At 38.3% G+C, this 27763-nt stretch overlaps 1 protein-coding gene across 1 annotated transcript in view; it reads left to right on the top strand.

Moving 5' to 3' along the window:
* LOC135198714 (collagen alpha-1(XVIII) chain-like) overlaps window positions 1–27763 on the top strand; it is a 751537-nt gene that overhangs the window by 636157 nt on the left and 87617 nt on the right. Inside the window, exons 8-15 of the mRNA XM_064226569.1 lie at window positions 389–494; window positions 5289–6116; window positions 6374–6426; window positions 9340–9465; window positions 13356–13454; window positions 14167–14320; window positions 15556–15659; window positions 26020–26049. Of these exons, the coding sequence (XP_064082639.1) occupies window positions 389–494; window positions 5289–6116; window positions 6374–6426; window positions 9340–9465; window positions 13356–13454; window positions 14167–14320; window positions 15556–15659; window positions 26020–26049 (1500 nt within the window). The remainder of the gene's footprint in view (window positions 1–388; window positions 495–5288; window positions 6117–6373; window positions 6427–9339; window positions 9466–13355; window positions 13455–14166; window positions 14321–15555; window positions 15660–26019; window positions 26050–27763) is intronic.

Genomic DNA, 27763 nt, shown 5'->3' with positions numbered 1-27763 from the left:
TTTGTAACTGTTTATTGCATCGGACTTTGAAACTGTTTATTACGTTGGAATTTGTAACTGTTTATTGCATCGGACTTTGCAACTGTTTATTACATTGGAATTTGGAACTGTTTACTGCATTGGACTTTGCAACTGTTTATTCCATTGGACTTTGTAACTGTTTATTGCACTGGACTTTGTAACTGTTTATTACATTGGAATTTGCAGCTGTTTATTACATTGGACTTTGTAACTGTTTATTGCATCAGACTTTGTAACTGTTTATTGCATTGGACTTTGTACTTGTTTATTGCATCGGACTTTATAACTGTTTATTACATTGGACTTTGTAACTGTTTATTGCGCTGGACTTTGTAACTGTTATTACATTGACGCTGTTGTTTTGTAGCACGATATGGACGACGAAATCGACATACCGTCGCCACGCTTCGAGGGTTCCGGGATAGATTTGGAAGGGGCGCCGCCCCCTCTGCCGCCGCCACCCCCCATACACGGTAAGTACGCCGCCCGCCTTCTGAGGTATAAACTATTAATCATAGAAAGTAGGACTCTTTATTATTTTTATATATATTATGTATTATATATTATATATATTATTATATTATTAATTATTATATAGTATTTATATGTATGGTATGTAACTATATATAGATATAATATAATATATAATGTATAGTGTAAAATGTATTTTTTAAAATTTTTAAATAAATCTATTATATCTATACATATGTGTATATATATGTTTGTTTATATATAAGCAAATATACATATATATATATATATATATATATATATATATATAATATATATATATATATATATATCTTGATTACTGTAGCAATAGAAGTAATATCAACAATAGTCTCAGCCTAATTTACATATTCAGTTATCATAGCGTTGTAGTTTCTTAGATATACGATCTATTTGTTAATCCTTTAGATTGAGACATCTTTTTTGAGCCATTTGTGTCAACAGCTCGTCAGTTGGCGTTGAATATCTTAAGCAATTAGTAATATCTGTGGTGGAAAAGTAAAATAAGAATATATGGGCTTTTTTTTCCAACAAATTTGATATACATTTTTTCTCTTCACAATCTGGTTAATAAACAGAACATCTTTTTACTCATATTAATAACCTCAGGTCAGTTTCCGAAGAATAAATGAAAGGTGCTTACTAACTGTCGCTATTCACAAAAAAAAAAAATAATAATTAAATTATTTCCCGAGATGAGAATCATTCTGGATCAACAGCTAACTCTTGATAACAAGCTGCTTGTATTATGACTTATCGTGAGTCATTATTAGTACTAGAACTACACAGTGAAGGAAAGAGTGGCAACGAATGCCTGAAAGTTATAACAGATTAGGTCAGTCAAGTTGGTGTATTAATCGAACATATGAAAGACCTGGCCACTTAAGGACACCATAAGTAATACTCACTGTTCATTTCAATGCTGTATGTATATACGGAGACAAGGATAAGTTTAAATTTAAGCTTTTTCATATTTCAATATAAATTCTGGATCTCTTTTGCAAACCCTGGGTATGTAGGAGACTATGATTTCTCCTTGATATTCTGTGTTGCTTAAACTTAGTTAAAAGATCTCTCTGACTTCGGTCAGCGACAACTTTCCCATATTTGTTGGAATTATAGTTCGCAGCTTACTTTCAGTATATTTCACTCAATTTTATGTAAATTGAAAGAAATGTTAATGTTCTGCCATTCTCCTTTTTGTAATGCGTTTATTACTTTGGAAACTGAATTTCAGTGAACCACAGGCTTACGTGACAGTAAGACATATGTATCTAGAAAGCCTGTTTTTTTTTAAGTATACACTCACAAATAATTTAATCGCCTGGAACATTTACCAAGTAATTTTGGTGCAGTTATAAGTTCTGAACAGTCTCACAGAATGTAAGCTTGCGATAGGAATTATGAACACTTGGCCACCACAGAATTGTACCAGTTGACGATGATTCACCATTACTTAATGTTAACCTGTTGCATATGTTAGCTGTTGACACAAGGCTTATCAAATAGTTCTTTTGTTATTATTTGTACAAGTAGAATAACAAAACACACTTAGAGTAAGTAAACTTTGTTATTACGTTGCTTGCTTAAGGCATGTCTCCACTTATGTGATAAATTCCCCAAATCCTCAAGTACAGATAATTATAATCTTTTGTACAAAATGTAAAATTAACTTGTTTAGTGAGGAACTCTTGAACATTTTAGTGTAGGAATAGATTTAACATTGGCATCATGTTAGGTTTGCACTGTTAATATTTAAATGTTTTGTAATTAATGAATATCATAATAGTTAATATTTTTACATTTGTAACCAGAAACTTGTAACATCATTGCAGAAAACTTGGAAGATGTATAAATCACATTAGTTTCAGATAATTGCAGAGCGTTAAGTGTCCATACTTCGGTTAAAGTTCCCTCAAATTATAGCGTTGATATTTTACGCTTTTCTGGTGTAATGTGTGCATGTTAATTAAGTACAGGAGTAGCAAAACGCTAATTGAATTTATGTTTATATACGCCGAACAGATTCTTTTTTTATGGTTTTTGGACTGCTTATCATGGGTGTGATATATATATATATATATATATCTATATATATAATATATTTATTCTATACATATATATATACTATATATAATATATAATATATATAATATTATATATAATATATTTTTTACACACACACAGGAGGATGACCCCCTCACATCTAATTGATCTGCTGCCTGAACGAGTATTTCCGAAAGGATGTGTACTATTTTAAAACCCCGTGATGTACCCTGTAAATCACGTCACTAAGCTTCTTGATATTACAGTGTTGCCAAAAAAGTGGTCATTTGGGAAATAGTCACCTGAGTGTCCTCCCAAGTAGTTGCGAGTCAAATCAGTACGTTCAGATAGGTAATGAACTGCACAAAACCGTTTCATATCCTCACTATGGAATTACTGACCACTATGATAAAAGAATCTGTTTAAGGAATGTAAACATATATTTGATGCTGGTGTCTTATTTCTGTATTTCTGTAACGTGAACATGCCACACAATTACATGGGAGTAGTGTAACGTTCGAAATTATTTCTGGTAATTGTTTGTCTTTTAAAACCCTCTTTTCAGATGATCTAAAACTATTAATTGTCCATATTTTTATTAAAGATTTTGAAAGGTAGAAGTTTATAAAGTTTATAACCTAAGTGTTGAGACAAAGGGCTTTTAGTTAATGGTGTATCATTTTGTTTTACTTACATGCAAGGCTCAAAATCAAGGAAAGGTATGACCCTGGTATATTTTTTTTTTAAATTTTAATCTTGGCAGTATATATAGCTTCTGCTTAGCTCTTGTTAAAAAAAAAGTAAGAACAAGACTTACCATAGCATAGCAGTATTAACTGTAATATATTAATGTATTGCACTTATATTTGAATGTGTATTGAATGCTTGTATAGTAATTGCTTCCTTTGAGATACAGTAATATTATGTATAATATAATCAATAACCACGAAGAAGACTGGAAAGATTACATGGAACGAGAGACCTCTTTGCCTATGCTTTGAAAAGAATTGAAGAACGCTTACATTTACTACTCGGAATGAGCTCAAATACAGTAGAATGTACATAAAACCTCTTTCCTCCATCTTTTCTCCTATTTGTTTTTCTTTTAATATTTTCCTTTTCAGAAATTTGGGGTAAGGTTTTTTTTATAGTATGAGAAACTTATTTATGCATCCATATTGAAGCAGTTTTTACCTTTATTAAAATATATATATACTTTCTGACAATTTCTAACTTGAACAGAAGGTTCCATACTAAACCTAATTTAAAACCCAATACTCATTTACATTTCACTACTTCATTTTAAACATTTTGTGCCATTATTGTGGATTTCGTAGAATGTAGTCCTCTCTTATTTTTATAAATTTTTTTTATCTTTAAGAACATTTCACATTCATTCATGCTCAGTAGATCGTTTCCTACAAAAGCTTATTGGCAATATTACTTTAGTTTTTAAATGAGGTTCTTTTGAACTAGTAAGACAAAATCAGACATTCACCTTGTAAAACTGCTCTAGCTTTCCTTAGATGACACCATAAATGCACCACTTTATATATTACTGGACTGCCTATTTTTCATTGACATATTTACAAAATGAACTCCAAAAGAACAACTTGAAATCGGACACTTAAGCACAGTAAATTGTAATTTGTAATACAGTACTGTATCCCCAGTTTTCCATGAACAGACTTAACCAGAATGCACGTATTTAAAGATTGTCTTTCTTCATTGCAATCTGCTAACATTGTTATAGTGAAAGTTACTATCATTATGGACCAGTAGGCACTGTACTGTGATCTCGAAGTCTAGTACTCTCTATTCGTAAAAACATCACTTCGGCTTCCACTGTCACCCGTGTGTGTAGCATTATAACCATCGTCATTATTCGTCTCACGAAGAAAATGAAAAACGAAGAGAGTTTCAAGATAACTACTGAAAAAACTCACCTGCCCTTCAGCCCTTTTGTAGTCATGACGCATCGACTGTATTCGTAGACTTCTGTACCCCTGACCTGCAGTAGTTCACTGCGGCCTGGAAAAGCCAGGACTAAGTTGAGGAACTTGGAAGCACTCTGGAGAGGCGCTCTGCAGACTTGACTCCTTACCATTAATAAACTGGAAAGTGTAGCATATCTAACAAATTTGCAAGTTGTAACATTTAACCAAACCATACCAGAAAGTGTAATGCTCTTGTAATTGGCACTGCTCCAGCTGCAATAACACTGGCAGGTAATATTGTAATGGTATTGCTCGTTGGTACAAGCTGTAATGTTATTGGTAGCCTCCTAATATTTGCACACTTGTAGCTCAGACAAGTTTTCTGGTGTTTATTTTTAGCCTTGATTAACCTAACTAATAGCTGGATAGTTAACTATTTAACATTTTTTTTACTTCCGGTATTACTTTTTATCAGATAATTGGCAGTAACGTTTTTGAAGTATACGTTTTTATACATTTTTATAGTAAGCAATGCAGTTCTCATGTGTTTCAACTTTAATATTCATTGCTATATATATCAGCATTTACTTTTTAATAGCTTTACTTTTGGAATATACATTAGAGGCCGTTTGTTTGTTGCACAATTCTGCTCTACTGACCGCAGAAAATATTGTATCTTGTAAAGAAACTAGTCATTTTTTGCAGTTGATTTTGCACCTGATAATCATGTAATAATCAACAAAGTTTACTCTGTCGCGGACCTTGTGGAGCCAGGTTGCAGCACGGAACAGTGCCAGGACGTAAATGTGAGGCAGTGCAGTAGCGTCGAGTGGAAGCAAGCCATCTTCCCAAACCTTTTAGGCCAAGGGCCAAGGGAGGCTGAACAGACTGCATCCCTGTTCTGGCACCAGCTCAACACCATCGGATGCAGTGCAGAGTTCCGATTCATTGTGTGTGGGCTGTTGGCTCCTCCCTGTGCCCCTGGTATGACCAAGCCACTTCCTCCATGCAGGGAAGTCTGCGACGCTGCTCTCAACCAGTGTTTACCCATAATGAAGCGCTATTACCTCGCCTGGCCGGAGGATACCTTCACGTGCCAGACATTCCCTTACAGTCACCAAGAACCTTGCCTCCGTTACCACCAGGGTGAAGTTGTGTTCCCCCCTGGTGTTAACACTGACTGCTCAAGGGACGACTATGACTATGATTCACTGAATCACTTGCCAGCCCTCCCTATTGAACCGGAAGATGCTCATTCCAGATCTGGCTCAACAGACTTGGAAGAAGAAGAAGAAGACATGTTCATCGCTTCAGGTGAAAGAGAAAACAGTGATCTATATTATGAGGCCTATGAAGCTTTCACCCCAAGTGCTTCCTCCCACACCTCCCCCCGCTCCCCTTCCTCCTCCTCCTCCTCCTCCTCTTCCACCTCCACCACTGTATCTCCTCTCACAGTTTCACCAGAGCATTCTTTACGAAGCAACACCCATGCTCTCAGGTATGAACCCTCCCCGACCCCTTCAGTAGGGACTCCCGGGAGGTCGCCTGGAGGGTCTAGTAGTCTTGGCACCAGTTACTTCCACAGGAATGAAATTATAGATGGTTAGTCCACTGCCTGCATAGAATTCATAAAAAAAAGTACACAAAAATGGGAGTGGGTCATTACACATTGCGTACTTGCTCAATTCTTTTTCTAGCATATTCAAAGAGAAAGAAATTATATGAAGGTTTCTGAAAAATACTGAGAGAAGTCAAAGAATATTCAATACACTTAATTGGTAGGAACTGATTCTCCGATTGATGTTTCTCAGGATTAATTTCATACGTTTCCTTTTTTTCTACTTTTTTTTGCTCAACAGATGGCATTACTTTTCAAGGAACCAAAGGGGAGAAAGGAAGCAAAGGAGAGAGGGTGAGTTCTGTTAACCTGATGGAGTTGTATATAATATGCAGACACTATGTATTAAGTAGTAAGAAACAACGAGTTAATAAACTGACCTTATTTTGTTTCCATCCATGTTATCTTGGACCTTTTCACTTAAACTTGAACAAAGTAACTTATTTTCTGTAGGTATGGTAAATTCTTATGTTTCATGTCTGTTTGTGATTGTCACAGTATTAATTTACAAGATCATTGAGGTTTTTATTTCTAATTTGCATCTAAAATTGAAATGTCAGATCAGTTTAAAAAAACAGTAGTTTTGGTGGAAGTGGCATTTAAAATATTGATTTTTTAATTGGCAGTAAGGAATACCACATGGTATATTAATCTAAGAATTATGATTTTTCACTGGCCACGGCATACGGCATTATAGCAGAGATCATCTTCAGAATTTGTTTTGCTATTTTTTGTTGTAATTTCTATTTTGTAATCAGAGGGTGATTTCTGCTTTCTTATGGCCTAGGTAGTGACACAATCATAACATTTTCTTTTGAATCTTCAGTAGAGAGTCAAAAGATCCCTTCAGCTGTTTGCTTGCTGCTTCTACATGCCCATTTACACTAAAAAATTTTGTCAGTTTCTAGCCAAATTCATAGGTTGCTGTCTTGCTGATCATGCAGCGAAAGTGGTCTTGTCAGAGAATCTAGCCACGTTCATAGGTTGCTGATCATGCAGCGAAAGTGGTCTTGTCAGAGAATCTAGCCATGTTCATAGGTTGCGGATCACAACAAAAGTTATCCAGTCAGAGATTTTAGCCATGTTCATAGGTTGCTGATCACAACAAAAGTTGTTCAGTCAGCGATTCTAGCCACGTTGCTGATCATACAACAAAAGTTGTTCAGTCTGAGATTCTAGCCACATTCATAGGTTGCTGATCACAACAAAAGTTATCCAGTCAGGGATTCTAGCCACTTTCATAGGTTGCTGATCACACAAGAAAAGTTATTCAGTTTGAGATTCTAGCCACGTTCATACATAGGTTGCTGATCACAACAAAAGTTGTACAGTCAGAGATTCTAGCCACTTTCGTAGGTTGCTGATCACACAACAAAGTTGTTCAGTCAAGGATTCTAGCCACATTCATACGTAGGTTGCTGATCACACAACAGAAGTTGTACAGTCAGAGATTCTAGCCACGTTCATAGGTTGCAGATCATACAGTAAAAGTTGTCCAGTCTTAACTGCCCAATTGGCATTTAGGTATAAATATTAACTACAGTTAGCTACAAGAACATTTGGGGCTCGTCCTTCTGAGAGTGTTGCAGTGGATGCAGGAAGAAACCAACGGTAGCATAATGTCCTAAATACTGAGCTGTTAATCTGGAAAACTTGAAAATTCCCAAACCTGTCATGCAACATTGCAGCTGTTTTTAGGTAGTTTTAGTTCGAAAATACAGATTCATATTGCAATAGAGATCTCTCTTTTCTGAAAACTCACTTGATGCCATATACTGTGAATATTTCAACAATGGTAAGACAAGATATGGAAATTGTTATGCATAAAATAGGGACACAGATGGCTCAGAATTACAGCTTTGTGACAACTTTTAAGGATACAGAAATTTTGTGAGGCTTCAAGATGATATGTAAATAAATATCTTTTAGGCAGAAGTGTTTTCTGAAAGATTTGTTTGAAAGTTCTTTGCCTTTTGGGGAAGTCCTTTCCTGTACATTAAGGAGGCAATAGAAAATAGCTGCAGTGAGTGTCCATGGTAAACTTCAGGTTTACCATGGAATTACAGCCGCATGATGAGATATGTTTTATATTAGAAACCGTGGTTATAATTATGACAGATGATTTCCTAAAGACTGGTCATCGTCAGATATACATTGATGTTGCTTGAAGTATTTTGGCTGCAAGATATTTGTGTCTAATAGGCAAGCCATTGTAGTGAAAGAAAAAATGAGGGCCATAGGAAGACATATCACACTCCATACTTTATCGGCAGGCCTTTTGGAGTTATTTTTTCATTTATTATATTCCAATGCTGGTTAGAATTCTGTGAAGTCTAAAATTTCCACATGGAAATATTGGAATGCAAGTCAAGACAATGTTTGGATATAGTGAGTTGAGAGATTAAGGTACTAACTTCAAACTATGATTAGTCCTTAGTTTCACAGAATATTTTCTTTGTATTCTGTTATCTATTGTAAATATATACTAAAAGTCATTTTCCAGGAAGTTACTTTAGCTTCCTAAGTCAATGTAACTAGGATTCGGATATCGATGGCTATTCCATTCATGTTAGAGTAAAGGATTTTTTAATAAAGTAAAATGTGTGCTTATCTTTCCTTGCTTTGTATTTTATATAACCTTTTCCATTTATCTAAAAAAGAGTAAGCAACCATATAAATTTATTTAATCAGTAATATTGAAACTTATTTAAGATTTTGCTATACTACAAGCTTTTACAGGTTTTCTTGTGCTCTTTAAGAATTTGGTTATCTTTAGGAAGCAAAATATTAGGTGGTGTATTCTGATTTATTTATTTGATTAACTTCATCAGTGTCTTCACCTTCGGTGTATATTTTTGACAGCCTTCTATTGGCCCTCTGATGGATAACATTACTTTTTGAGCACGTCACATAGATATCATGTGAAATTACGAAATTAACAACATAGCAATTTGACATTTACAGTATACTATGATTGTTTTGATAACTGACATTCTTATATTCAAAGGATTAGTTTGTAAGGCAAAAAACTGTGATTGTTTGAAAACTGACATTCTTATATTCAAAGGATTAGTTTGTAAGGCAAAAAAGTGACATGGAGGGTCCTGATGGGAGGAGAAATCAGTCAAAATTAGGCCGGTGGCATAAGAGTGCCAGAGATGGCAGTAATCAACAGCCTACAATAATGGGATGCCTAATTTGCCTCAGGGTCCACCTGGAGAATCAGTGGCAGGACCTCCTGGCCCCCGAGGTCCTCCCGGTCCTCCTGGTATACCAGGAAAGGTCGCCGGCTACAACTTCCCCGACTTCGGCTCTGGTGCTGGAGAAGATTATGTAAGTAGTTTGCCTGTATCGATGTTTTACATGATTTTATTTATTTATTTTCCATTGATTAAATTAAATACTTTATGTTGCTGAAACAAAGAATTGATACCTCTAGGGCTTTAAAAACACTCATCAACTGTTTAGAAGGGGTATTTTTGCTACGGTGATTAAGTGCTGCCACAAAATATTATATTATTGCTTTAAAATCACTGAAAAATAGTCGGTGAGTCAATAATTTAAAGGTTAAAATGCAAATGCAATTCCCATTTAACCAGCATTACTTTTCAAGTTAAGTGTGTATAATAATATAGCATGTTGAACTCAACTGTTATTCATAAGTTAGATGAATGATAACAATTCCATCAGCCACTGCCCTCACAAGCAGTTCATCGTGTTTATGTTTATAAGGAGTGTGTATTGCTTGCCCTTCTGGAACAGGTGTCCTACAGCGATCTGCTTGCATGAGTGAGCATGGCAGTGACATGTACTCTATTCTGCTAGAATAGATTTCAGTCATGTGTTGTTCAGTTACATGAAAGACACTGACAAAGCTTTGGAAAGAGAAATCTTGCTCAGGAGGGTATCCCCAATGGCCTTCATGGATTGTAAGCAAATGTATACACTCTGTCTTTAGGAAAGAGTGCCCTATGTTGTCGCGTGATCATTAGCAGGGGCTTTCTTTAGTCCTGACTTTATGGTAGAAAAGTGATGGAATCACGATGTTACACCTACCTTCATAATTATAATGTTAACTGGTTTTTTTTTTATTGTTTCTCATTGAGATCTTACATCTTCATTCACTTCACCATATTCCCCCCTGCCCAGGTTTTTTGCATGTTGATGTCATGGAGGCTGTTGAGGGAGAGAGGTATGTGTTGTCACTCCTTTCAACTGAAAGTGGTTATCATTCGGCAGTAAATGAGGATAGTCGGTTGCAAAGACTACAGTATTGTTATCTCTGTGAAATCATTTGCACTGTTTACTTATTTCAAGACAGTACTATATGTATTTTTCATAAAGTTTATGTGACTGATCAAGTGTTAATTTTCTAGATATCTTGATCAGATCGTCTTATTTCATTACTTAAAACATTCCCCAGAATGTTCCATTATCTTGTTATACCACATAGACAAAGTTTGATCAACCTCATTTTTTATGACAAAGTTAGTATGTATCCTTGATGGTGAAGAAATTGTCAGTTCAATATCAGTTTCTTGAAAGAAGAGACAAGGATACAGCGACAATTCTGTGTTGTAAATGGATTAGTAATGATCCCCTATTTATCTTGTGTGATAGGTCCTGGACATTAAAATCCATCCTCTTGGTAGCTTGGTAATGAGCACGATTCTTCTGATTTTGCAATAGTTTCTCAACTTTAGATACTATTTACCTACTATACCAAGCTTTTTAACATTATTGCTACAGGTTTATGTTACTAAGTCACAGTGGGCCACCTACCACAACATTGGGCAATAATGAATGTCAGCTTTGTTTTCTGTAATGTGTCAGTCAGGTATATGCCAAGTAGGCAGGAAATCTGTTTATGTGGAAACCAATATTTTACTGTAAACAAATTTACTCCTAACTAATTTGTTAGGTACGATTTATTTGTTTAATCGGATACAGTAGCTGTAAATCCTGTGCCTCATGGAAATTTTAAGCCATTAAAAGATGGGTAGAAGAGTATGTATTACATATCTACCTGGCAGAAGCTACAGTGGAGCAAATAGTTCCACCTAAAGGGTGACTGGAATTCCCATGACAATTACAGTTCTTTATAGATACGTATTGCCTACTATGAGATTCAGGGCCTCTGTAACACGGTTTTTTGGACTTTGCTCCTTATCAAAGCATCGGATGTAGCTGAAAGTTGACATATGTATATTTTATAACCACACACACATTTTGTCAGCATTATCAATAACCTAAACCCGATAGTTTTAATTTTTATAGAGTAAAAATTATCTAGCCGATGCCATGGCCAATGATTATGAGCCAGAGTCGAAAAACATTCATTACGTAAGCAAGGTAAACACCGTTTTACGAAATGTTGCCCCACCCATCCACCAGACAGAAACTTCATTCACCTTGTTCCATCGGCTTTGAAACCCATAGCAGTCAAGAATGGCTAACAGGATTTGGAATTTTACCCGTGGTAGCAAAACTGCATTTGTCTTACGACTTGTAACTTTATACAATCAAGAGAAAGCCCGTGGCCATACTTACTATAGCCTGAATAGGTAATTATTCAGTTTATAGTTTAAATCCAATGTTTATGGTCTGATTTGTATTTAGCGTAACGGGATCATAATACTCGTAATGTCATTCAGGATTTTGAACATTTCCATTAACTATTCACTATGCCACCAAGAGAGAGAGAAAGAGAGAGATTGTATGTAATCAGCCTTTATATAACTATTTTTGTTAAATAAGATTTTTATCCAAAGTAAATAAAAGCTTATATGTACTAAAATCTCCAGCAGACCAACAGATCATCCGATATTTTTTTTCTTCTTCTTTAGGCCGTACGACATGTTGGGTATAAAGACTTTATGAATGGCGGAACGATACATAGATGTGGGTGGGGGGCTAGCGTAGCAATACTGCTGTAGTAATAGCAGTAATATACATGAATTAAACGTTTAGGCCAACTGCTGGGATCCTTGAGGATCATTTAACATTTCTTACAACTGCTCGAGAAATGAGTTTTTATAGCCAGAAGTTAAATTTTCTAATCCAACAATGCCCATGATAGCCTTCAGACTTCAGTGTTATCCTGAATTATAATGAGGCCAAAGGGGTTGGAGCCTCGTGAAGTCATCTTCTGACGATAATTATTGGTGAAGGTTTAAAGCCAAAGTACGGTACCGGCTATTTTTTTTTTTTTTCAGTAAATAGGAAGATAGCCAATAAATAAAAATTGCTTGACATTGGATATAGCAGTTATCAAATCAAGTTTGTCTACTTTGTTTTTGAAAATTACCAACTATTCCCTACATCTTATCAATCTGATTGTGACCTATAAAGTAGACTAATTTCTTAGGAAACTTATTTTGGGAGTTAGACTAATAATCGAAGTGTTTTTGTATTTATTAACATATTTTGTTGGTTTGTTCGTTATGACAATTATCATTAGAGAAGCTTCAGAATTCATAAAGGTGTACTGCTTTGCTTGTATTTAAATTTGTATGTCATTGTTGCCAGAGGTCTAGCCTTCGATCGTTACATAGCCAATCATCCATCGAGAAAGAGGGAAGAAATGCTGTCAAAAGTTACGTAACGAGTGCGTTCGAAACCTTTTCTCTGAGTAAGTTGGCCCGTCTTCAAAAAAAAGTCACTTTTACATTATAAGTACCTAGTTTATTCAACCTACGTAATGCAGAATACAGTCAAAATTTATGTGTAGATATAATGTGTATTCTGAATAAGCGTTATATTTATGAAATGCATAGATAAAAAGTTATTGCGAAAAAACCGTGTTACAGAGGCCCTGAATCTCAAAGTAGGTGAGTACATTGTTGATAAAGAAGATGAACGAAACAACCATTCACGCTTTTAATGGTGACTGATCAACATACGTACATCATGCCATTAGCAGTAATTGTTGAAGCAGCCATTCCTTTACTAATATACTGTTTGTGGTACATTACTTTTCATTCTGGACTTCAGTTATGAGAGGAGAATGATATGCTAAGTTGAGAAGCTGGTGTAAGTAGCTCGCTTATTTTGTTAGTAATGGGCTGGTATAAGTTGGTACATTCTTTTCTGCAACTGTAGTTGTCGATGATATGTTTTATTATCTGTTGTATTTGTAACTCTTAAATGGTAGGAGAGGTTTGAAATTTTAAGCAATTTTATTAAGTATTTCTATATAATTATCTTAATGTATTGCGTTACAGCCCGATTCAGAATTTTTTGGACGTCGACGAGAATATTATGGACATCCTGGTGAATGTGCATGCAACGAAACCGCACTGATAGCATCTGTCCTAGCTCAGGTTTGTCTTTTTTTATTAAATACATTTTTTTCACATTTGCTGCAAGAACACAAAAGTTTTTGTGTCATAAGAAACTAGTTTTTTGTATGTGTGTGTGTGTGTAAAATGTAGTACGTGTTCTTTCAATTTCAGAATCGTTAGAGGGTATAAGGAAATTATATTTGTTTATGGAAGTAATGATGTTTGTTTAATTTCATTTTGATGGGGTTTATTTGACTGTAAAGTGCATGTTATATTGGTAATTGATTATAGGGAAAATCAAGTCTGACAAAAGTCACTAAGTCTATTTTGATCTATAAAGCCGGATTACTGAAAGGAATGCCAAGCAGTTTCTTTAAAGTACAGGGAAATTGCCTGTACACAAATGAAAGATATAGAATTTGAACCTTAATGAAAGACAAAAAATTAGTGACCAGGACATTAATGATTAGTTGATAATCCTAACCTAAAATGCCTGTTAAATGTGACAAACAACTAGATAACAGCATTTCAGACAAAGCCTGGAAATTCTTGTACAGATACACTGTTAATTGTTTTTTAAAAAATTAGGGGCATTTTATGAGTTTGCAACAAAATATTACAAACCTGAATGAAACATTTTTACAATTTTTTAGTGTTTTAACTTGACATCGAGCAAAGATAGTATCGTAGAAGGTACACATAAAAACAACCCTGTCATGTTGCATTCAACCAAATACATCCTCAAATGCAGATTCCCCGTGGTCATCCTGGCTTAGAAGGTAAAGCGGGACGTGATGGTGCACCAGGATCACCAGGCACCCCTGGCAGTCCAGGACCACGAGGGGAACGCGGAGAAACAGGAGATCAAGGAGAAAAAGGAGAAGTGGGTCCTATAGGTCCTCAGGGTAAGTGACTTTCCAACTTTAAACTCGCTATCTGAGCTTTACAGAATCTTCGGTCTCAAGAAAGTTTAAAGGAAATTAAACTTCAGTTTTCTGAAAAGGTGGAACCCTAATGAAAACAAGCTACCAGGCTACTAGAAAAATAAAACGTGTATTTTGATCACAAACATGGTTTCATCAATGAAAAGCACATGTTCTAGTGTATTCACAAGCAAAGTACAATATACATACGCTTAAGTATGGAATCTTTGGTTTTACATACCTGTTTAATTCCTTGAAATGAGTTTGTATTTTTTATCTTCATTTAAGCATATTTGTGTACATTTTAATGAAAAATTTGTATGTACGTACTATGCTGGGATGAGTCAACTGTCTCAAAGATTACAGTAATACTAATTTAATTGACAAGACTGTAAGATTTTTGAGGTACTAATTGTTTTGATGGTTTTTTGGAATTTATTATTGTTCAGCAGTTTTCTTAATAGCATTTTTCTTTCTTGGCTTTACTGCATGTCATGTAAAACAGCACATGTCTCATGAAAGCTACTTTCCGGGTATTCTTTGCAGCAGGGGAATGTAAATTGCTTATTCTTTACCAGAATGTCATTGGCAATTTCCAGTATTATTAAGGATGCTAGTATGGATACCACAAATTACAGGAGAATCCTGTTCTACCTACTGTCTTGATGAAATGTAAGCACAGAATTTTTTAATCCTGTCGAAGAAGACAGTCTGACGGTACATAGGAACCAGATCTGCATATTGGTGATTGTCATGTTTTGTATTTATTGTATACGTATTGTCCTTTTGATAAAGTCGTTTACATACTGGTATTTATGAAAATCCATAATGACTAGATTTCTTTACTTTCTTTAAGAGAAAAAGCAAACCAAATAGAACAATGTCAAAAACTTATGTTATTGTCTCACATTTTCTAGAAAGTTATTGTTTCACATTTTGTAGATTTATTCATTTTGTATATTTTAACCACCAATAAATAAAATATAAACAAGTATGAAATACATTGATGGTTTTTTAATGATCTAGACACAGAGGATGGATGTTTCATGGTATCAGCTGGGGAGAAGGAGAGGGACTGATTTTCTTTTGAGTATCAGTTCCCACCACATTATCATTGCAGTATCTACAATATAAGATTTATCATATTTTCAGATGAAAATCTTGTATCAGTATGCTTATGAAAATTTATTCATTTCAGGGCCTGAAGGAGAAAAGAGGTCCCAAAGGAGAACCAGGACAAGATGGGTCTCCTGGTCTGCCAGGTGAAAGGGGTCCTATAGGTCCCTCAGGAGAGCCTGGTTGGGGTGGTAACAGACTAGATGTAAGTGTAAGTGAAAAACTGTCAAGATTTAGGGCTAACATTAAACAGAATGTTTCACATTTTCATGGATTTTCAGCTGTGGCTTTGCCCATTTTGTGTTGAATAGTTAAACATTTGAAAAAAGTTATTAAAACACAAAAACGATAAGGTTAGGGAGTGGATGAAATTGTTCAAAATTGCCATATCTTTCTGGTTCAGTTTGAAATTACGTATATATTTCTTTTACATCTTAATTATTTTTCATGTATATGTATCTCATATTGCAAATAAAAGGAAGGTAGAAGCACAATAAATAGAAAAGTTAAATGTATTACTAATTGGGGTATACTCATAAAAACTCAGTCCTCAGTATTTGATGATGCAAATTCGAGAATGCTACATTTGATATAATTACTGTTAAATTCACAGGTAATTAGTGCAGGTTTATTTCTAAAATGCAACATGTTTTCACAGTTAGCTCAGTTTAAGATTTCTCAGTCATGCACACACAAGGAAAACATTTGAATCAGTTCTGAATATGAAGCCTCTCAAGAAAGGAAGATTTATTCTTTAACTGGAAATTAACATACATTATAAAAGAACATGCAAATGAGGAAAATTGGTTATACACATTAATTGTTACTTTCAAGCAGTACTTGTTAGAGACTAAAGACTACCAGGAAGTGTGGAAAGTAAAGAACATTTCTGGGCTCAGCCTGTGTCGCTCCATGAAATGGTTCCTTTAGCACTCATTTCTAGGGTATAAGTATTGCTACAAATACCAGAGAAAAAAGCTACATGGTAGTGCCAGAGTATTCTGGCTCGCTCACCTTTATTCAAGGTGTCGGTATGGTATCTTGCTGATCTAAGCCCCTGCTACCCGCTACTACTACAGCTAGCGCCTTTGTTTTCATTCCTTTTGAAAGCACTGTTTACGCTGCACGCGTTCTTTCTTTGTGCTGTGTTTTTCCGTCTGGAATTCTTTGACGATTCATCATGGAACGTCAAGCTCTTGCTGCATCCAAGTTAAGTACTGCAATTAATGTTTGAGATCATTTTGAGATGGCGTTTGGCATGATAAGCCAATTTATATTAGGTAATATGCGGGAACGGCAGCCCAAGCGTTGCCATTCCCGCGCCGCCATTTCATGGCTCGCCACCCGCATGATGCTACGCTAATATCGTGTACCAATTGGTCGTCCATACTAATTGGATTCGATTTCATCATTTAGCATTACTATAATTATTCGTACTTTAAGATGCATTTATTATTGACGTTTATTTAAGAATTAGTCCGATCACGGGGGATAGCCTACTACCGAACCGCATGCTATTGGGACGTAGCCTACTCAGTTAGTCTTACAATTTGAGGATAGTATCTAGTCAATTGTATGATAGGATCCTTATTGTAAGACTCTCTTGTCTTATACGGAAGGACCCTGGTCCCTTCGTAGCCTATACCGTCCCTGAGCCACCCTGGCCGTCCTGCCCCTCGAATAATGAATTCGATACGACATCTAGACTAAGCCGCTCTGAGTTGCCGAGCTAACAGTTCCAGATTGTTTCGATCTGCGACATTAGTCCAGCTTCTCAAGGACACAATTCTTTCTCTCTCGCTCCATATTTATTTCTCTCTCTTCCCCCGTGTTAGGACAGGATAGTTATGTTATGTGTTGCTATGTTTGTTGTAGACGGCATCCAGTTGGCCTATAGGCCTACTTTCGTTCGACTGGCCTTTCACACCGCGTGACTGTTCACCCAGCTAAGAGTGTCTCCAGTCAACTGCGTACGAGCCACCCTGCTACCGATCCCCCCTCAGCCTCCACCCCCCCCCCCACCCCTCTCACCCACTTCGGTGGAGTGACGACTCGCTCACGCTACCTCAGGTAGCCGATCCGAGTCCCCCATTAGGCGGGGGGGAGAGATAGGTGGGGAGGACACTCGGTTGGCAGGCCTGCCGTACCTTGCCTCTCTCTCTCCAGTGGAAAAGGGGGAAGCCCTGCTTGGCCAAGCCCTGGTTGGCCACCAGGCTCAGCAGAGTGGGGTACGCCTCGACCCACTACGTCATGTATCCCTCTCACTATCTTTTGAGCCCACTCTTTCCCATCCCGCTCCGGCGAACTCGGGACTCCGGTTGAAGCCTGACCCAACATCGGGATAACTAGGCGTATTTAGATACATGAAAAGGCTCCGGTTTTTCCATGGGATTTGCATGCATGGTTTATTACACATAATATAGCATCCACATTTATATAGTGTAAGTTATTATCTAACTATATCCAGTTAATTACAACAGCGGAGTTATCAACTTCGTCATGTATTTAACTGTTCTACTCTGTTACCTCTCGCTCCTCAACCCTGTACCTGAATATTGGATTCTATCCTTCATCCCGGCGCGATGAGAACGGCTTGGAACCCTTAAATCTGTCAGATTTTATAGCTCGGGCGTCGCCGGAGCCACTGTGGAGTCATAGCTAAATCCCCATTGCCTGCCTGGGATGTTACTACAGGTGTAAACAGGTCACCAGAGCTGGTGGTAACAGGGTTGCATCTTATGCAGTATATATGCTGACGCCGGAGTTACTCCGGCGGCAATAGCATATCGCACAAAACCACGGACTTGTTCCGGAAGGTTGATGATGGTACTCATGTATCATTTGACTTACAGGTTACCCGTTGCCTGGAGGAAGGGTGCAATGCCATTCTCCAGGAACCCTGTGGGCACGCGGTATGCCAGGCACATGACGGCTGCGCAGTTCGCCTGAACGACATGGTTGTCTGGCATCATGAGAACTGCGTAGTATGCTACAACTTTGTGAATGAAGTCACCTCCGAGGTATGTGACACGCCGAACTATACATAATGATACAATGAGAATCAATGAATTATAACATACAATATTGCACTAGAATAAGTTAATCTATAGTGTTAAGTATTAATAATAACCCCTATTACAGGGCACCCAAGCGATCCGGGACGCTGCCTTGGCCACCCTGGAAGTATGGGTAGGCGGGTTTGGCTGGAACGCCAACAAGGGCCAGCCTTATATGCTGTCCCAGGACATGGCCGGGCTCATCTACCCAGGAGCTAAGAAGGCATCAGCGGTGGACCCCATAGTAGCTGCCCCTCTGATCGCGAAGATCCAGGCCGCAGTATTACCCGAGCTGGAGGAAGGTCTTGCGGAGGAAGTCATGGGAGATGTAGCAGCCCTCGATCTGGACCGCGAGCCCATGACTGTTGACTGCATGGGCAACGGTAAGGATGGTAGCGAGAAAGGTGTTGTAGGGGCTCAAGGTTTGTCCTTGAGTCCATCTTTAGCTTCTTCCTCTTCCACTTCCTTCCAGGGATTCGCCGATAGACCTCAGTCGGTCAGACCGAAGTCTACATCGGTGATCCCTAAAGTTAAGAGTAAGCTGGACTTTAAGTCCATGCAGAAGTCCCTGCCAAAGAAGTCAGGAACCAGCCGAGTCACCAAGCCACCGGCTCGCAATCCCGGGGCAGACAAGGCAAAGGTTACTCCCCCACTAAAGGGGTCGAGAACCAAGGTTCTGAAGGAAAAGGCTCAGCCTTCTTCCTTTGACCCTGATGCATTCTCTGCAAATATCATGCAGCAGATGGGCAACATGGTTGGGAACTTGGTCCAGACCAAGTTCCAGGAAATGTTCACCCAGCTGTCTACCACGCTGGAAGCATCGGGCAATCCATCCAATCCTTGTCGGAAAGGATGGTAGCCCAGGAGAACCTGATGGTGGGTCTCCGGGATAACATGGCAACGGGACTAACACAGTCCGGACAGGCAACCCAAGCATTGCTGATGCTGGACTCGTTCAACCTACCTCCATTCAAGGCTAACAACCCATGGAGGGTAGCAGCACATGCCCCCTTTTTGGATGGTATGCTGACTATCGAAGGTTGCGGAACTCGAAGGCTGGAAGACTTCAAGTTCTATCCTCAAGGACTCCAGTTCCCCTTCATGGGCTACGCTCGCTTGACAGAAGCTGCCATGAGGAGGGAGGATAAGGTCCCTAAGGAAACAGTAATCCTTCCCCGGTATCAAGCCCAACAAGCTTGGCTCCGGAACTTGGAGGAATGGCAATGCACCAATACAAAGGTCACTGCATTTAAGAGCCCGTTTACGATTTTTACCGTAGACGAGGACACTCCAATGCCATTCACATCCAAAGTGGCGGAATTAGCATTCCAGGCAGCCATGAAGGATGAACCTATGCCTCAGCTCCGGGAGACGAATTTGACTTCCCTTCTGCTCCCCGGATCGGCTGATTACTGGGTGGACGCACCGACCACCTTTTCAGCAGGTAAACTCAAGCTGGACTGCGGTAACACGCTGTTCAGCGAGAGGCTACCTAGGCTGTCAGAAGCTCTGATCCAGACAGAATATGACGCTAGGATGAGACTCAGCAGGTTCCTCAATTCGCTGACTATGACCGAGATGGCGTCTCTCATCTACGGAGGGGAGACGTTGTTCAAAATCATCACCAAGTCACTTCTGCATACAATGCAGTGTGACTTATATGATTTCATCATAGCTCGGCGGAATTGTAGGAAGCATGTTCTGGCGGAGGCCACAATCCGCCATGAACCCAACAAGCTGATCGCTTCATCCATATGGGGCACGGACCTCTTCCCCGCCTCCGTCGTGAATGAGGTCTTGTTCGAAGCATCGAGGGTCAATAAGAGCCTAAAGATTCGTTGGGGACTCGTTTCCAAACGGAAACCCGAGTCCACCGGAACAAATCCCAAAGCCAAGAAGAGGCCTAGGAAGTTCCAGCCCTTCCAGGCCCCCCAGCAGCAGACTCTGGTACAGGCGGTTCCGGTATCCCAAGTACCGCAACCATCGACGTCCAAAGCACAGCCGCAACAGCAGTTTGTGCTGCTGACACAGCCAGCACAACAGTCCCAGCCTTCGACCTGCTTTGCTGTCTCTCCGGCCTATAATGCAACCTTTGAGACCCAAACGTTTCAAGGGTTCAATAGGTTTGCCAGAGGCAGCCGAGCTAGAGGCCCCTCCCGTCACCGGGGCGCCGGAAGAGCCACCAACCGGGGCAAAGGCTTCCGGGGAGCACGAGGTGACCGACCATCGGCAAACCAGTGAGGATCCCCAGGTAGAAGGGAGACTGTACCTCTACCGACACCGGTGGGGGTTCAGCAACTGGGCACAGATCATTGTGACCAAGGGTCTGGGGTGGAGTTGGCTTCAAGGTCCTCCTCCAGCCAACACCTTTTACCAAAAACCAACAGCGGAATTGATAGAGTATACCCAAGAACTTCTTCAGAAAAGGGTACTATTAAAGTTCGAGGGCGCTTGTTCAGCGTGCCAAAGAAAGACTCGAACAAACTAGGAATAATTCTAGACTTGTCCCATCTGAACTCATTCATTCACTGCGACAAGTTCCGAATGCTGACCGTTTCGCAGGTGCAGACCTTACTTCCCCGTGGGGTCGTCACCACCTCTATAGATCTTACAGATGCCTACTATCACATCCCAATAGCAAGACACTTCCGCCCATTCCTAGGCTTCAGACTAGGAAAGAAAGCTTACTCCTTCAGAGTAATGCCATTCGGGCTCAACATAGCGCCCAGAATATTTACAAAGTTGGCGGAAACAGTAGTCCAGGAGTTGAGAACTCAGGGAATAATGATAGTAGCTTATCTGGAAGATTGGCTCGTATGGACCACAGATGTCGAAGAATGCCGCAAGGCGACGGTCAAAGTAATAAAGTTTCTGGAACATTTAGGTTTCCAGATAAACAGAGCCAAGTCCCGGCTAACTCCGGAGTCACGCTTCTAATGGCTAGGAATCCAGTGTGACTTAAACTCTCATACTCTATCAATACCGCCGTTGAAGAGAAGAGAAATAGCCAAGGCCACAAGACAATTTCTCAAAAACAAACAAACGTCTCGGAGGAACCAGGAAAGAATCCTAGGTTCACTCCAATTTGCATCAGTGACGGACGTTCTACTGAAAGCCAAACTAAAGGATATAAACCGGGTTTGGCGCTCGAAAGCAAACCGAAGATCCCGGGACAAGATGGCTCCCATTCCGGCAATCTTACGCAAAAGACTCCGCCCCTGGACAGAAATCAAGAATCTGTCAAAGACAATACCCTTGCAATTTTCTTCGCCGGCGCTAGTGGTCCACACAGATGCCTCACTAACCGGCTGGGGTGGTTACTCACAGTACAATAAGGTACAGGGAACCTGGTCAGTATCATTCCACCAGCTACATATCAATGTACTAGAAGCTATGGCAGTGTTTCTTACCCTGAAAAGACTTCTACAAGCCAAGAAGACTCATATCAAGCTGGTATTAGACAATGCAGTAGTAGTTCACTGCATAAACAGGTGGCTCCAAATTGAGCCACGTGAACCATGTCATGATAGCCATATTTGCCCTAGCAGACAGGAACAAATGGCACCTGTCAGCCACTCACCTAGCAGGAGTGAGAAACGTGGTGGCGGGTGCCCTGTCACGATCCACCCCGCTAGAATCGGAGTGGACTCTGGACAAGGAGTCATTCAAATGGATCTGTCAACAGGTACCAGGGCTTCAAGTGGATCTCTTTGCCATGGAGTCAAACCACAGACTTCCTTGTTATGTGGCCCCCAACTTGGACCCTCTGGCTTACGCCACAGACGCTATGGCCATAGATTGGAATGTTTGGAAGAGAATTTATCTCTTTCCTCCAGTGAATCTACTCCTGAAGGTCCTGAACAAGCTCAGGACTTTCAAAGGTCACTTTGCACTAGTAGCCCCCACTAGTAGCAATTGTTTTCCTCTACTACTGGAATTGGAACTCCGGCCTCAACGGATTCCCAATCCCAAACTGACGCAGTTGGTACAAACGCGGACTGTGTCCACTTCCTCAGGAATTCAGAAAGCCCTAACTTTATGGATTTCATGAAGTTTGCGGCCCAGAAAGATGCCAACATTGATCCTCAAAACATCCGATTCTTAGAATCCAACAAAGGAGAATCAACCTTGCGTCAATATGACTCAGCAGTAAAGAAACTAGCTATATTTTTAAAGGACTCAAATGCACAAACCATGACCACGAATCTGGCTATAACCTTTTTTAGAACCCTGTTCGAAAAGGTTTAGCAGCAAGTACAATTACTACTACCAGATCGGCACTTAAGAAGATCTTCCAATTTGGGTTCAATATTGATCTAACAGATTTGTACTTTTCATCTATTCCAAGGGCCTATGCTAGACTTAGACCAACTGAGAGACCCAGGATGGTCTCATGGTTTTTAAATGATGTCCTTAAATTGGCTTCTGACACTAATAACGATTCACGTGATTATATAACTCTCCTAAGAAAAATGTTATTTCTAATAAGTTTAGCCTCAGGAGGCAGAATTTCTGAACTGTCGGCCCTATCTAGGGAACCAGATCATATTGAGTTTCTCCCTTCAGGAGAACTACTACTCTTGCTAGATCATCAATTTTTAGCTAAGAATGAGGACCCACAAGATAGATGGGCTCCATGGAAGATTGTCCAACTTCCTCAGGACCCGTCCTTATGTCCAGTTAATTCCCTAAGAGCATATAAGCAGAACTACCCTGATATCTTCAGGCCCTTTGTTCATTAGGGAAAAAGGTGGTACTATTTCCCTAAAAGGAATTAGACAACAAATTTTGTACTTTATAAAACAAGCTAACGCGGAATCTTTTCCACGGGCACATGATGTTAGGGCAGTAGCCACCTCAATTAATTATTTTCAACATGAATTTTGACGATCTCAAGAAGTACACAGGCTGGAAGTCCCCTACAGTATTTAAATGCCACTACTTAAAGTCATTAGAGGCCCTTAAATTCCCAGCAGTGGCAGCCGGAAACACAGTTTCCCCTGACACTGCTTAAAACATTGATAAGTAGTTATTTAGCCTATGTCTCTCTTTGCATCTCTCTCTCTCTCTCCTACCTGCCTCACTAGCATTCTTGCCATAGCTCGGTCATTACTGGGTTTTATACTTTACCTTGGATGGCACTTTCTATGTACTATACTGATGATTTGGACTGTATATATTTGTATCTGGGTCTAATTTCTGTATATTATATTCTTGTTAATTGGTGTGTATTACTTTAAACTAATTGTTGGGTTATTCAACCCTGTTGTGTAGATAAGTTTGATTTTAAGGATCATTAAAACGATTACCTGTTTGATAACTTTATTGATTATTGTAGGATTAATTATCTAGATTATAGTATTTAATCCTAATCGAGTTTTAATTTACCTTATATTAATTAATTATCTGTACTAACTTTCCAAGCTGGTGGGGCCAATTCTCTGTTACTATTTCACGGAGCGACACAGGCTGAGCCCAGAAAAGGGATTTTGGCGAAGGAAAAATCTGTTTCTGGGCAATGACCTGTGTCGCCCAGTGAAACCCACCCCTTCTCATTCTTCCACACCCTATCTGGCCCAAGCTTAGTTGCTATCTACAGGAATGAAAACAAAGGCGCTAGCTGTAGTAGTAGCGGGGGCTTAGATCAGCTCCTCTGTAGACGAGGGATATTGAGGAAGGAAGAGACTAAATGGCAAGGGACCTCTGGTAGTGGTGTCACTTGCCCCAGATACCATACCGACACCTTGAATAAAGGTGAGCGAGCCAGAATACTCTGGCACTACCATGTAGCTTTTTTTCTCTGGTATTTGTAGCAATACTTATACCTTAGAAATGAGTGCTAGAGGAACCATTTCACTGGGCGACACAGGTCATTGCCCAGAAATAGATTTTTCCTTCGTCAAAATCCCTTTTATTGTCTCATTCCTGCAATGCTACATTCTATTAGATATCTTTCATTACATAACTGGTACATTTTTAGTAGATTAAGGCTAGGTTAATTGCTCTTCTCACACTAAGAATGATATTGATTTGACCATTTACCACTAAATCTTGTTTTGCCAATTGAATTTTTCCAATGGCATTTCATTTTGGAAGAGGCATTTGTTCACCTTGACACCCAGATCCTTTAACAGGGCTCTAGCCTAAGCAAGTTGCGAAGTAATGCTGATTCTGTTAACAGCAAAGCTTAACTTGATGGGATGTTTGTCCAGATTATAGCTGTTACTTTTGAACGTAGACTACACATCATGCCACAGTGATTTAATTATGAGTTACCTTTACCTCTTAAGAGGGTCATTATTTATGTGCTATGAAAGAGCAAATGACTTTTAAACTCATAGGGATACTCAGCCCTAGTTTTTTACTTTTTATGTTGGAACACTTGTTTAATGTGATATATTAATAAAAACTCCAAGTTGAATCTATTGATAGTGAGGTTGGATTCTTAGGAACTTGGTTGGGGTTATAGCCCTGCATGGGACAAATATTTCTGCAACAACTTCCATAATGCACCAAGCCACAGAAGTTTCATTTTGCAAAGCTTAAGCACTGCTCAGTATATGTATGTTAAGCTTTACAATAATTGTATTTGTTGAACATTTTTTGAGTTTCATTCCAAGGTCAGTAAAATGAGCATGATTTACCTTGGAGTAGTCCTTTCAAGTCATATGAGGCCAAATTTAGCTCAAAAAATGTAACTTCTTAAAAGACAAAATAGAATATGCCTAAGATAATCTGTTAAATCAACACTAGATACATCAGATTGGAACATGAATAACAATACAATTTAGAATGAAATACTGTAATCAGTGAGAACATAGCATTCAAAATTTCTTATATTGGGGATATACATTCATGACTACTTCTGTAAATAAGTCTTGAAATGTTTTGTGCCTCCATTATTCATCAAAAATTTTCAGTCAATTCCCAGTTCATAGCTTTTAAATAGCTGAAATTTCCTGAAGACAGTTGGCCTTAATTACTAATGAATGAATGTTTATAAGTTCGTGTCAGAACTCCAATGGTCATTGATGCCAGTCCATGAGCAACAGTCATTACTTTTTTGTCATTAATGATGTACAGTATAGATATACTAATTTTGTTGCAGTAAATAGTCGTATTGCATGCCTATGAGCATGAGCACAATACTGTAAGTAAACTTACATTTCCAGGTATACCAATTTTATATTAGATTGCTGTGTTAGTTTTCAAAGAACTGGACCTGATGATTTCTCTCACTTAACATATCACATTATTGTATAGTTAACATATTTTAACATTGGTAGAGAAGCTGTACATAAATTATTGTAGGCATTGTATCATTTTATAATTTTGTCAGAATGATTAGTAGATGTACACTTAGTTAACTACTATTAGATAGCAAGGAAATTACCTATATTATAACAACATACTGGCATTTTAGAGGTAAGAATATGATACGCAATTAACTTTTTATATAGATTAAATTTTCATTATAACTTTAATTAAGGAATTCTTTTGGACATGCAGCCTTCGTGGGATGCACGCTCCATGCTTGAGGTAAAAGGAGTCTTCAATGCCTAAAATATAAGTCTTAATATTTCATACTGACGTGGCCTCTATAGCTATTTGTGCATGTAATAGATGTTAACTTTAAATCTTGACTGATTTGCAGTCATGAAAGTTAGGTTGTGCTGTCTCTTAAACTGTATTTTCTTTTACATTTTTATTTTGCTGGTGCCATATATGTTTCCTTCCTATTAACTGCTAATTTTGGAATTTCAAGGACCCTTCTCTTATCAATTCACAAGACAGAGGAGCTGAAATTGATTGCTTTTTGCCTTTCTGCATATAACACACAGATTCACAGTTTCATTTCGTTACTGTCATTGTAATTGTAAGAAGTCTTTTTGCATGATTATTAGCACTTTAACATTAGAAATCTATTTATCTAATTTTCTTTTTACTTCTGTTTTTATGAAATTTTTTTCATCTCAAATTCTCATTTTAGCTTAACTTTGGAAGGCATCCTGTAGTGTTAATATTTGGTAATTAATATTTGGTAATTATTTACAGTACATACATACTGCATGACAGTAAGGTATGTTAACATTCCAGACATTTTATTTCCAAATATTTTTATATGTATGTTATAAAAGAATTATGTGATGTATGAAGACTTCAAATACATAACAATATTCTTTAGCATTTGCAAAGTATACATAATAAACATATGGGAATACGTACACTAGGTTTTAGTATTGGAACTTTGTGCTCTCATCTTTCTTTGTTTATAACATCAAAGCGTTTCGCAACAAATTTTTCAAGTTGAAGGTAAACTCTTCTGTTGGCCTGTAACCAAGACTGTCCCTTTTCAAAAGAAAATTTTAAAGTATATATCAAGCTAAAGGTCTCTTTAAATGCTATATCATGGATCAACAAATGATTTTGCATAAGATGCATTGGAATGCAAAGTTCAAGTGGAATAGGGTATTTTGGTAGTCATCATTTAAGACAATAGCAAACAGGATGAAATGTTCTGGATAATGCAAAAGGAGGTAGCTTGAAATACTGATAAATGAATCTCCCATTGACAATCAGAACAAAAATGTGTGACATATTTGAGACCTGAGCATCTATATGCATCAGAGACATAAGCACATACAAGAAAAAGGATGAGATTGTGCAAACTATTGTTATCAAGTGCTGAGGTTCATAGCTGGAGTACAGTGGGGAATTTATATCTCAAATGAGAAAGTAACTGAGAGACTTGGCGCTCTGAGACTGGGAAATAGATTAAGATCCCAAAGCTGAGAAGATTAAAGACACAGTTGATGTGAATGTTGTAAGAAACCATCCAATGAGATTGGGTCAGAAAATCACAGAACAGAATACTACTAGAAGACTACTTTTAAGGAAATGGGAAATCTGGCAGATAGTGCACAAAATAGAAGGAAATGGAAAGAACTTGGCGTACATATCTTTTAGGATATCTAACACCATTTAATGTAAACTGACATGAAAATGTAAAATATAATTATTTCATGTAAAATATAATTACTTCCGAACCCCATCGAGTGTGAACTTCTATCACCAGAAATACACATCTCTAACCCCTCAGTGAAATGCCCGAGAATCGAACTTGCGGCCATCGAGGTGGCAGGCCAAGACCATACCAATCACACAACTGAGGCGTTCGCAATTTATTGTACTGTAGTATATTAATCAAATGCAGGTCACCTAAGAAACCAAGGGCTTCTTCTTAACTGAACAG

The sequence above is a fragment of the Macrobrachium nipponense genome, chromosome 22, assembly GCF_015104395.2.
Source record: "Macrobrachium nipponense isolate FS-2020 chromosome 22, ASM1510439v2, whole genome shotgun sequence".
Lineage (NCBI taxonomy): Eukaryota > Metazoa > Arthropoda > Malacostraca > Decapoda > Palaemonidae > Macrobrachium > Macrobrachium nipponense.
Note: the sequence above shows the minus strand (reverse complement) of the source record. Positions and strands in the feature narration are given on the sequence as shown.